The 12,097-nt window shown below is 51.7% G+C and overlaps 1 protein-coding gene across 9 annotated transcripts in view; it reads right to left on the bottom strand.

The window, feature by feature from the left end:
- The window catches only part of PECAM1 (platelet and endothelial cell adhesion molecule 1), a 51,457-nt gene that overhangs the window by 10,504 nt on the left and 28,856 nt on the right, over nt 1-12,097 (bottom strand). For 4 of the 9 annotated variants that reach the window (XM_023756999.1, XM_014458923.2, XM_014458919.2 and 1 more), the window contains 3 exons: nt 11,210-11,272; nt 5,510-5,566; nt 4,619-4,733 (listed from right to left, as the gene is read on the bottom strand). In XM_023756999.1, the coding sequence (XP_023612767.1) occupies nt 4,627-4,733; nt 5,510-5,566; nt 11,210-11,272 (227 nt within the window). In that variant the 3' untranslated portion in view covers nt 4,619-4,626. The remainder of the gene's footprint in view (nt 1-4,618; nt 4,734-5,509; nt 5,567-11,209; nt 11,273-12,097) is intronic. The other 5 variants (XM_014458920.2, XM_014458922.2, XM_014458924.2 and 2 more) reach the window with 3 other exon arrangements.

Here is a 12,097-nt window from a genome sequence, read left to right as displayed (position 1 = left end):
GAGGGAGGGAGAGAGAGAGAGAGAGAGAGAGAGAGAGAGAGAGAGAGAGAGGAAGAGAGAGATCAGTTGCCTACCATCCATGCCCCGAGCGGGTATCAAACCCACAACCTGGATATGTGCCCTGACTGGAAATCAAACCTGCAAACTTTTTGGTGTGTGGAAGGACGCTCCAACCAACTGAACCACCTGGCTGGGGTCCCCTCCTCCTAATTTTAAAGAACCCACCTGCCCACCACAGCCCTTCCTTATCCACTTTAGGGCCACATACGCTCCGGAGGGACACTGAGGTGTTTACAGCAATTCTGCATGGGTCAGGGGCATTTTGTTGAGAATTAATGAGAAAACTACCACCGGGGACAGGGGGAGAAATGAGGGGTCAAGTCATATAACCTGCTAAGGCAGTGGTTCTCAACCTTGGCTGCACATTAGAATCACCTGGGAATCTTTTTAAAATCCTGATTTCTGGGCCTCATCCTCCGGAAATTCTGTTTCTTTGTTATGGGGTGGGGCCACAACATTAGTAACAAAGAAACAGAATTTCCAGAGGATGAGGTCCAGAAATCAGGATTTTAAAAAGATTCCCAGGTGATTCTAATGTGCAGCCAAGGTTGAGAACCACTGTGCTAAGGGCAGAGTTGAGACCAAACCCCAGGTCTCCATCTCCTATGTAGGATGTTCTCCATCAGGTTCACAGTACAAAGAACCATCCAAGCAGGACTCTGGCCAATGTGAATGCAGCGGAAACCCAGTAACTGGGCCCCTGAGATCCCTGACTTAATTCAGACTTGAAGGGGAAACTCGGGCTTAAAGGCAAATACCTAGGTGGTCTTGGAGTCAAGGGTGGATAAAGGGTTAAGTGACTCGTAGAAGTGACTGATGACTCCCTCCTCACCAACATGTTCAGGGGGATGGATGCTTCCAGACTGACTGAGGCATAGACTGAGACTCTCTGAATGTCATAACTGAAAGGCAACTTAAGATCATGCTTTCAACCACCTCCTTTGACGGATGAACAGGCGGAGCTTAGTCACATTCACAGAGACACAAAGTAGCCTGCTTGTTGTTGGGGCTGAGGAGAGAAGGGGGTTTTGTTCAGTGGGGAGGAAGTTTAAGTTTGGGAAGATGAAAAACTTGTGGAGATGGATGGTGGTGATGTTGTCCAATATTGTGAATGGATTTAATGCTCCTGAAATGTACACTTAAAAGTGATTAAAATGGCAAGTGTGAGGTATACTGTACCACAGTTAAAATAAATAAATAAGCCCAGCCGTTGTGGCTCAGTGGATGGAGTATCAACCATGCACCGAGAGGCCACCAGTTCATTTCAGGTCAGGGCACATGCTCAGGTGGTGGGCTCCATCCCCAGTAGGGGGCATGCAGGAGGCAACCGATCAGTGATGCTCCTCTCACATCAATGTTTCTATCTCTCCCTCTCTCTTTCCCTCTCTCTAAAAATCAATAAAAACATATTTCTAAGTAAATAAACAAATAAATAAAGCTGAGCTTGGAGACTAAAGCCAAGGTCACAAAGACCTGTGCCTCCCACAGCCTAGAGATCCTTACACTTCTCAGCCAGGTCCTACCCAGAGCCCTGCCCTGGGGCTGCTCCTTGGAGGCAGGCCTGCCCGGTGCCCTTTGGCTTATCTAGAAGAGCAGTTTGCTTTTGTACCACTCAGGGAAAAATGGGGTTTAAGAGCCAGAACTACGCCCTGTGAGCCAGTTCCCGAAATAGCCAGTGCTGAAGTGCTGCCCGTTGGAAGACGCTGGGGAACTGAGGAATTAAGGTGGGGAAAAATAAAAAATTAAGAAGGAAAGGTCAGATAAGACTCAGCTCTGCCCTCAGCCTGCTCACTGACCTATCCAGAGACCCTTCCCCCACCAGGGCCTTTGTTTTATTGTGGATCTCTCTCTCTCTCTCTCTCTCTCTCTCTCTCACACACACACACACACACACACACCATTATCTCTGCTGTCCACCCTGAGCCATCCCTCCAGGATCAATGAGGGTAAGAAAGACCCTACCCCTTCACACAAGAAGCAGAGCAGAACTCAGAGTGACACAATCAGAAGGGAACTCAAAGCATCTAGAGCAGGGGTGGGGAACCTTTTTTCTGCCAAAGGGCTATTTGGATATTTATAACATCATTCTCAGGCCATAAAAAATTATCAACTTAAAAATTAGCCTGCTGTATTTGGTCCAACATTTAATCAACTCACCCCAATGCCTTGGCAGGGCCAGACCAAATGATTTCTCGAGCTGGACATTCCCCCACCCCTGATCTAGAAATGGTTCTAAAAGTGTGGTCCCCAGACCAGCAGCAGCAGCAGTGGCTGTGGGAATTGGTTGAAAATGCCTATTCTCAGCCCCCTACTGAGTGGGAAATGCAGGAGGTGGTGCCAAGCCTCCTGTGTTTAAACAAACCTGGAGAGCCCTGTCCTACATCCGAGCCCAGGCCCCTCATTTCACAGAGACCGAGGTCCAGAGGGGCTCCATGGCTCACTCAGTCACCCAGACCAGACCAGACCAGACCAGGCTGTTACCCTTAGCTCCTGAATTAGAGAGAGTGCAATCCTCTGATTAAGCTGATGATAATGTGGAAACCAAACAAACAAACAAAAAAGTGGGAAAATGTAGAAGCTCACAGCCAATCGGTTTGGCAACACAGAGAGGACGTGTGAAGGCTCTGCAGCCAGCTCCCTGGCTTTGAGTCCCTGCTCGGCCACTGCTGGCCTGGGCACCAGGACGAGTTATTTACCGCCGGGGCCCATTTCCTCCTCTGCAGAGCAGGAGAAATAACAGTGAGCATCTGACAGTAAGAGGAAGAGAAAGAAAAAGAAAAGAGGAATCAACCAAGGCCTCTTTATGCAGCAGCCGAGCGGGAAACCGCTCAGAAACAGGACGTGCCTTGGCTTCCAGGACGGGAACCAAGCCCAACTGACCCCTGGTGGCCCAGACGGGAGCTCCCTGGCCTGGGAGTCGGGAGATGGCTTTGGTCTCACCCTGGGCACTGGGGTTCCAGTTCCTCTTGTTTTTTTCCAGCTAAAACAGACTGAATGCTCACTCTAGGGTAGAGATAATACACTGACTGCATGCGTGGGGTGGGTAATTAGCACCATCTCCCCTGACCCTGTCTCATCCCCCTTTCTCATTGAATTCCATCTCCACTTAACAGTCGAAGAAATTGGGCCTCAAAGAAGTTAGGCATCTTGGTCAAAGGGTCAAAGTCACACAGCTGGTAAGAGGCAGGAGAGGTTGATGACTCCCAACACAACAGGGCCCTTCACTGTCTTGAATCCCTCCCTACAGGGTTGGGTGCCTGTGGTTCATTCCATCCCAAGGCCAGAGGGAGCAGTCACATTCCAACAGCCTGGCACTGAGGACTCTGGCATCTAGAACCAGCCTGGGGACCCCGAGAGAACCCACTTGAGCAGGTGCCTCAACGCAGATGCAGGAAATCAGAACACACCTCCCCCAGATATGCCACTTTGGCACAGCAGTGATTTTGAGCTGGAAGCAGAGAATCAACGGATGCAGAAAGAAGCCGTCTGGGAGATTCTCTTATCGGAGTAAAAGCAGAAACTTCTGAGACCTAAGAACTGCCATAAACCACCTGCCCCAGGAAATTTTATGGTCATGAAGACTCGGAAAAGCTGGTGCCGAGGTGGACGTCCACAAATAAGCCTGACACCCCAGTAGGGTCCCCCATATATTTACCTTCCCACAGCTCTCTACCTGGAACCCCTTTTCCTTTGTTTTGTCACTTCTCTATGAATTTATTATTCTTGGTTAACATGCCAAATAAGCCACAGATTTTAATCCCTCTACCAAGTCACTTATCACCTGCTTGTTTTTCTCTCGTTAATCTGTCTTTTTTTCAGCAGGGCCCCTAACAACAACCCTTGGGAATCCACACTGGGCGTGGCCTTCCTCAGCTGGAAGGGGCCTCCAGGGATAGCCCTAGGTGACTACAGACCCCAAGGCCTTATCCCTGCAGCCTGCCCGCCTACCAGCTTCCCTTCCAAAGACAGTGCCGCTCAGGGATCAGGAACATGGAGCCTGGCTCTGGGGCGGACCAGTTCTCAGGGACTTGCTTGCTGTGTGACCTCGGGCAAGTATTTTAACCTCTCCATGCCTCAGTATCCTCATCTGTAAAATGGAGTTTATTGTGAGGACTGAAAGAGATCATGTAACCTAGACCACTTGGCACAAAAGCTCAATAAATGTGAGCTTTTGCACAACCAAAGCAACTGCAAGGGAACCATGTCTGGGACCATGAGAAAAGCAGAAGAGACATTTTTGCAGTTACTAAACAGGACCAACCTTGAACCCTACCTGACCTTTAGCTTTCTTTCTATTACATGGACGAACAGAGAGAAGAACAGAGAAAGCCTGTTTATTTCCAAATTTACATTTTACTAGCTCTGAATATATTGAAAATGCAAAATCAGATACTTAAGCCAAAAATTCCCCAGCAAATGGTTTTCAAAAATTATTTAGTGCTGAGTCCCACAAGGGGCTGAGTTTCTGCTCCAGCCATGAATTAGCGTTAAAAAAAAATTACTTAAGGAGTGATTCCTATTTCAGAGAAAAAGTAGGCTCTTCAGGTAAGACAGTTACCTGTCTTCTCAAATGTTGTCAGCATCAGAAACATCTGGGAACATGTTAGAGTTCAGATTCTGGCGACTGTGGTCCTGTGGGTCGGGCTGGGCCCGGGACCATGGCTGCTTCTGGCCTGTGGACCACACTGGCATTAGCCGGGCTTTACTGAGTCTCCCAGCCCTTTTTAAGAATTCCCTTCCAAAGAATTCATTTACATAGAGGTCTGTTGTTCAAAGGAAGCTATCCCTCTAGCAACTGTCTCCCCCAGGATGCTTATGCCTTTTACCTTGCAATTTATTTTCAGAACTTAAAAGTAATCTCTGTAGATTTCATTTCTGCAGAATGGAATGCAATAATTATACAAAAAATGAGATGGTTGGGAGCATCCCGGTTCCATGCCTGCCAGGCACTGCGCTCGGTCTGGGGGAAGCTCTTCACCTGCAAGCGGGGAGGTGGGAGTGGAAGTGGGTCTAGGCAGAGGCTAAGGGAATGGAGCAGATCCGACTCCCTCCCCCGAGGTCCGCATGCTCCCAGGAAGGCTGAAGCCACTGACCATCTTCAAAGCAAAGCGCCGACTCTGTCTAAGACCTTCTTGGGGGAGAGGGGGCTCTGCACCAGGCCTCCATGGGGAGCAGGTGAGGCTCACTGCCTGGCACCCACCCTGCTTCTCGGGGTCACAGGAGAGCTCTGCCAAGTGTCCTGTGAGCACACAATGGTGCCAGCACCCACTCCTCTCCAACAAGCCCAGCAGCTGGGCGCCTGTTTGCCTGGTGAGAGTCAACTCTGTGTAAGAGGTGGCACCCCTTCTTGACCTCCTTTGCTCCCTCTTTTGTCTGCCCACTCCCAGGACCTCATGGATGATGCTGGGGGCAGTGCCCACCAGGCTGGGGGTCAGGGCCCCTCACTCACCAGGGTTAGCTTTCCGGATCTCACTGTACACTGTCTCCGTGCCTTTCTTTCCCAGACCTGGAAAGGGACCAGGCACAGGTCAATAGCTGCCTCTGAGAACCAGGTCGGCCCATTACTGAAGCGGGAAAATATCTGAGGCTTCCCAGGCAAGGCTGCACCCCGCTACCCCAGCCCACGAATGCCGTCTTCAGGAGCGCCTGCAGACCCCCTCACCACGAAGCCCGGCCACTTCCCAGCTTTAGAAGACCTGGTCTAACCAGTGTCACTCAGCTGCAAGTATGAGGTTAATAGGTCACCTTGGGAACCCTGGACCAGAGGGGCCGGCAGCCTCCAGCTCGGGGCCTCCTCCCTGTTTCCCTGCCCCCGTGTCCCTGTGTCCAGCTTCACTGTGTCCCAGGAAGCTTGGCTACAGCTTCCCAATCGCCTGAGGTCCAGGTTACAGCCTGAGTGTCATCTGTGCCTAAGGATTAGCTGGGATGGAGACCATTTACAAATCTAGGCAGCTGGGCTGCTCAATTTCACATGCCCGTACCTGGGCCTCACTGCAGCTGCTGTCTGCATATGTCTGGGGTGGACCCTGGCTTTGGCTATTTTTTTAAGCGCTGCCAGGGGGTCCTAATATGAGACTGGGTTGAGATCCTCTGATCTGGGCCAGGGGTCCTCTAATTATGGCCCGCGGGCCACATGCAAATACAAATATTGTATTTGTTCTGTTTTGTTTTTTTACTTCAAAATAAGATATGTGCAGTGTGCATAGGAATTTGTTCATAGTTTTTTTTTTAAACTATAGTCCGGCCCTCCAACGGTCTGAGGGACAGTGAACTGGCCCCCTGTTTAAAAAGTTTGAGGATCCCTGATCTGGGCTATTTTGAAACAGCAGGCAAGATGGGCCACCCCAGGTGTGGATTCTACCCAGAGAAGACGCAAGGGTTTGGGAGACCAAGAGCACCCATTCGGCCATCTGTTTATGTATATGCACTGCCTATATATACACACATGTACACACACGCCTAGTGCATTGTCCACACACATATAGTATGTACACACAGTATGCACTACAGGCCTGCATGCCCGTGTGTACACTCACATACACACCCACAGACCCTGAGGAAACAGGATGGAACCCAGCTGGTTCTCTGGCTCCTCTAACCTGCACAAGCACCAGGAAGCCTCATTGTAGAAAGACATCTGATGCCATGTGGCCAGCACTCTCCCTCTGCACGTGGGGAAATGGAGCCCCCAACAGGGTGAGCCTTTCCTGCTGCCACAGCCAGCGCCATGTAGATGTTTCCTTCCTCAGTGGCAGATGGCCTGGGCATGCCCATGGACTCTAACTGCACCAAGATACTCTCAACTCAACTCAACTCACCCTGTTCCAGGGACACCCCCCTCTCTTGCCCCTGATCCTCCACTACCCGCATGGCCCTTTCTAATTGCTCTATTCCTCCTCATCCTCTAAGCCCCAGGACAAGCTTTGCTCCTATACTCGGAGCACACACCCTCACACCCCTATATACTCCCTCACACACTCACCCCTTCCTGTGCCCAGGCAGTTACAGAGGCCCCTGTGCCTCACAGCACTCTGGGGACACTTGCCCACTACACGCTGACATTCTTTGTCTCCATGACTGCCTCCCCTCGTGGCCCCAGAGCCCCTCCAGGGCAGCGCCTGAGGTCTTGTGCACCTCCCAACCCCAGCACCTGCATGGCGACCTGGACGCACCTGTAAAGTTTTGATGTGACAGTGAAGGCACCAGTCAACGTCCCTGTAAGTGTCTCTATCTCAGACCCAAGATCTTTAGGAAGGTCTTGTCACAGCCTAATCCCTGAGGTTTTTGGTTTTAGGATTAAAATCCTGGTCATTCATTCCACACTGAATGGCAAGGGTTCTGTGGCAGGACCCGAATGCCAGAGACAGCCTGGGGGGTGGTTCAGATCCCCACGGCTGAACTGGAGGCACTTGGGGTTGCCAGGGCCGTGAAGAAGGAGACTCCCTTGTGGCAGGGAACGAGAGCGGGAACTCAGTAGAGCGGCTGAGATACCAGGTTCCCCCCTAAGAGGACAGCAGAGAGGCCCACGCCACTCTCCCCCTGTGACACAGATTTGGGGGTGTAAAGGGAAGCTCCAGGGGTCCACCACATCCCTAGGAGACTCTCTGCTCAACATCAGGCCTGGCCAGTCCCTCGCTCAGTGTGATCTAATAGCTCCTGTGTGCCGGGCACCACAGAAGAGGAAACGGTGAAGTGGACCAGCTTTTAGGAGCCACAGGCTGCGGGGTGATGGGTGTGCAAACAGCGCTGTAGGACCCTGTGTCCGGGCGCACCAGGTCGCTGCCAGCTCATCCTCTGACCCAGCCCCCCATGGAAGTGGAGGAGGGGCAGGGGGCCCTGGCGGCCAAGCCTGGGGCCCTGGACACCCTGTGAACTCCACTGCCCCAGGTGCATGGGGTAGTCTCTCTGGTTACCTTGGGGACACTATCACCCTCTGGACCCAAAGAGCCACACTCAACTCCCTTTCACCTCCTAATGGCTTGCCCGCCTGGGCAGCATGGTGGCTGCCTCTTCTTGGTGCCCCAGTGGTTTCTCCTGTGCCCTCCGGTTTCTGCCCAGCTCAGTGGTGGGCGGGAGCTTGGAGCTCATCACTCCCCTCCCCTCGCTGCTGCCAGCAGCTGCCTGCTAATGACTAAACCAGCCAGCAGGCTGTTTGTCTCCGCTGTCAGAGGGATTTCCAGATGGGGCTTTATTTTGGCTTGTTTTTCTCTGTTAACAGAGAAAGAGATGGCTTCAACCTCATGGGGTTTTCCCAGCAATTAGGCTCAGAGCAAACAGGCAGCAAACCGGGGTTTACCGAGTTCCTTCCTGCCCCTCCTCCACCCTCAAGGGACAGCTGGTCAGCTGCCAGCCAGGGTTAGAAGTGGACCCAGTCCCCCCTTCCCCTCCTCCACCCCAACTGGGGAGGAGGGGGGCCTTGAGGACAGGGAACTGGGTTGGCCAAGACCAGGTCAAGTTTACTCATCACTGGCCTTGCATCCACAAAGTCCTTTCCTGGCCTGGTAACTCCCCAAGAGAAAGCCAGGGGGCAGCAGCATAAGCCAGGCCTGCCCCCCCGCCACACAGCCCTACTCTCGGCTGCCAAAGATGCTGGGTCCAAAAACCGCAACGTGAATCCTCTAGAAACTCTCCATTTCCACCCAAGTGACCCCCCTTCTAGCTCTAATGAGGCCTCCACAGCCCCCACAGCACCTTTGTGCAAATTGGGAAAAGGTGACCACTTGGGTGGTTACAACCCTGTAGGTGCACAGCTTGGCAAGGAAGGCGCCCTGCCTCACCTGTCCTAATACTTCGTTTCTCTTCAACACCTCCCACCCCTTCAAGCAAATTAAACCAGACACTACTAACTAACATGGAAACATTCCCAAAGGAGCCCTTCTCCAAACCCTGCTTCCTTCTTCCTCCTTCAGGGCCTTACATACAAAGCTTCCCGGGCATCAGGCAGAGCCCGTAATTCTACCTCCTCCTGTGCCCCTCCCCCTATGGGCCAGAAGCAGAGCAAAGGCAGGGCCTGGCCCTCAGGGGGGTAGTACCATTATCTGCTTGGGCACTCAGTGGGGTATGGAGGGTCAAGAAGATGGGTGTGTATGTGTTTCCACACACATGCAAAATCTTTGGGCAGCCCTGCCCTCTTGTTATAATCCTCCTTTCTTCTATAGCCCAAGTCCCCTAAAGAGGAAGTAAGCTTCTACCCATGGATCAAGTCCCAGGATGTCCAGTGATGGAGGGGCTCAGGCTGGACCAGGGAAGGCTGCCGGGAGCCCCCTAACGGTCCCATCTGCCACAGCCCACCCAGACTCAGTTCTGAGCAGGAGACCCCTGTGCTGCCTCCTCTTGGGCACCTGGAATTTAACCCAACTGAACCAGTGGTTGCCACGGGCACATTCCTCCCAATCTCAGACATCACGGCCATCCATGAAGGAATTTTGTCTCCCCCATCCTGGCTGTGAAATTTTTCATCCAGTGTTGTGATCTGTCTCCAGAATATATCTGGAATCCATCCATTGCCAGCACTTTGGCTCCACGCTCATCCCCTCTTGTCTAATGATAACATTCTTGTTCCCCGTCACATCCGTCCTCCACACCAGCCACAGGGATTGCCTTTTAAAGAAGGAAGTTGGAACCTGCCACTTCCCTGCGTAAAGGCTTCCAAATCTGCTGAGACTAGAATGCAAAGAGGACTTTGGAGGCTCCATCCCGTCCGCCCAGCTCCATCTGCCTCCTCTCTCTGCAGATCCTTAAGTGAGCCAAGCTCTGGGCCACCTCCACACTGCCCTTCTCATTTCCTGGGTCCTTCCTCCTCTGGGAGGGGCCACCTCCTTTGTGCCCCTTCAGGCTACAGCTTAAATGCCACCCCTCAAACAGGCCTCCAGGGACCACACAAGCTGGAATAGGCATCACCTTTCACGCCTTCTCATTGTACCCCTTCTCTTCCTTCTGAGCACCTGCTATAACCTGATATGATTTATTCTTTGGCTCCTTGTTTTCTTGGCTCCCTCAGAGGCTCTACCTCCGTGGGAGGTACCTTTACTGCTGATGCATCATGGGCCCTGAATTTATTAACTCAGCAAGTGAATCATTTTACAATGAAATAAAGAAGAGAACTTTAGGTCGGCCATGGCCCCCACTCCTCCCAGGTCTAGTCTGGACTTGGAAGTGGGGTGTGCAGATGGGCCGCACCAACTCTAGGGACCATTCTCACTGCAGGCTATGGGAACAGTGCCCAGTTATGCAGCTCACAGCCTAGGGCTGTACGGGACAGTGTTACCTGGAAGGCTCTCTGCACACACCTGTTGACATGTACTGGGAACCTAAGCGAGGAAAGCAGGAAGGAACCCAAAACGCCTCCCAGATCCTGGAGCAAGAGGTGAGGAGACACACCATCACCATGTGGCTCTGGCTAAACCTTGCAGGCTTGTCCTGGGAAACAGCCCCAGGCCTGCCTGCTGAGTGGACACTGCCTGGCCTCAGCCTCGACAGCGAAGGGCAATAGCCCTGTGAGCTTCCCAGCAGCGGAGATGGATGTCCTAGTGTTTGCTGGGCACCGGCCCACTCCTGGCCAGTCTCCCTAGCACAGAGCCAGGGACCTCCAGGCCAGTCTGCCCCTGAGAGAACCAGGCACATAAAACCAAAACCAAAACCAAAACCAGAGCCCCTAATTTACACAGGAAGGGATTCTGTACTTTCAAAAGCCTTTACCCAAGTGTTCCTTTAAATAGCAAAGCACCCACTCACTACCTTCAAACATTTCATTTACACAGCTCGGTCTGCAAGCAACTTTTTAAGGAGGATGCTGGGTTAGGGCCAGGGGGCGTACCTCTGGAAGAAAGCTCAAAGACCCAGGAGTGAGGCTGATCTCAAAAAGTCTCAAAAAACACATTTCTTAGGACTTAGTAAATTGCTCAATAAAACATATCCATTATTAGTAGTATGCTAAATAATAACTGATGAAATGTTACACCTCAAAGCCAGGGCGGGGTCATTGCTCCTGCCTTAGGCATGTTCAGCAGGTCTGACTGCTGACTACCTCCACTGTGAGCGACTGAGGGCTACTAGCCTCTTGTTCCTGGGTCACAGCCCACCTTACCCTGCGCGTCTACACCCAAGGAGAGAGCAAAGTGTGGGGAATCACTCGAGTGATGGCGTTTACCTTCATGAGGCTCAAGGGAGTTCACTTCCACTTCTGTGTACTCCACGTCCAAGGTCAGAGGCTCTGCCCAAAGGAAACACAGCACCCTGCGGTTAGACAGAATCCCCTCAGGGGCCTCGGGCGGCACTAGAGATTTCCATTCAAATGATTAAAGTATTCCGGGTTTTGCGGGGAAGCCAGCACAGGTGTATCTCCATTCTAAGTGGGAGAGAGATCTCAGGCAGGGGAGGCAGTGTTAACCTGGCACTCCCTGGAACGTGGAGGGGCCCTCCTGCCTGGGTCCCTGTTGTTTCTGCAGTGGGAGGGTTAGTAAAAGCTCAATAGTCCAGCCGGTGTGGCTCAGTGGTTGAGTATTGACCTATAAACCAGGAGGTCATGGTTCAATTCCCGGTCAGGGCACATGCCTGGGTTGCGGGCTTGATCCCCCATGTGGGGAGTGCAGGAGGCAGCTGATCAATGATTCTCTCTCATCATTGATGTTTCTATCTCTCTCTCCCTCTCATTTCCTCTCTAAAATCAATAAAAATATATTAAAAAATTTTAAAGCTCAATAGATAACTGTATGCCTTACCATCACCCTTTTTTACCAGCCCCTTAACACTCCCAGCTTCTCTAAGACAGAATTGACATATAACATAAGTTGAAGGTGTCCGACCTGATGATTTGCACTGATGCTATTAAAAAACAAATAAAACAAAAACCCTCACCTCCTCCTCTACTCTCCAAGAGAAAGGAGATTCTCCTACCTTATTCACTGACTAGTCCATTCTGATTTAGGAAGTTCCTTTTTGAGTCTAACCCAGTTCTCTCCTACCGGAATTTAGGTCACTTTCCCATTAATGACACTAGATATGTGTTTACTTATCAGCCGCTGACAGGGTCATTAAG

Source organism: Myotis lucifugus, unplaced genomic scaffold (assembly GCF_000147115.1).
Source record: "Myotis lucifugus unplaced genomic scaffold, Myoluc2.0 scaffold_100, whole genome shotgun sequence".
In the NCBI taxonomy this organism is placed as follows: Eukaryota; Metazoa; Chordata; class Mammalia; order Chiroptera; family Vespertilionidae; genus Myotis; species Myotis lucifugus.
Note: the sequence above shows the minus strand (reverse complement) of the source record. Positions and strands in the feature narration are given on the sequence as shown.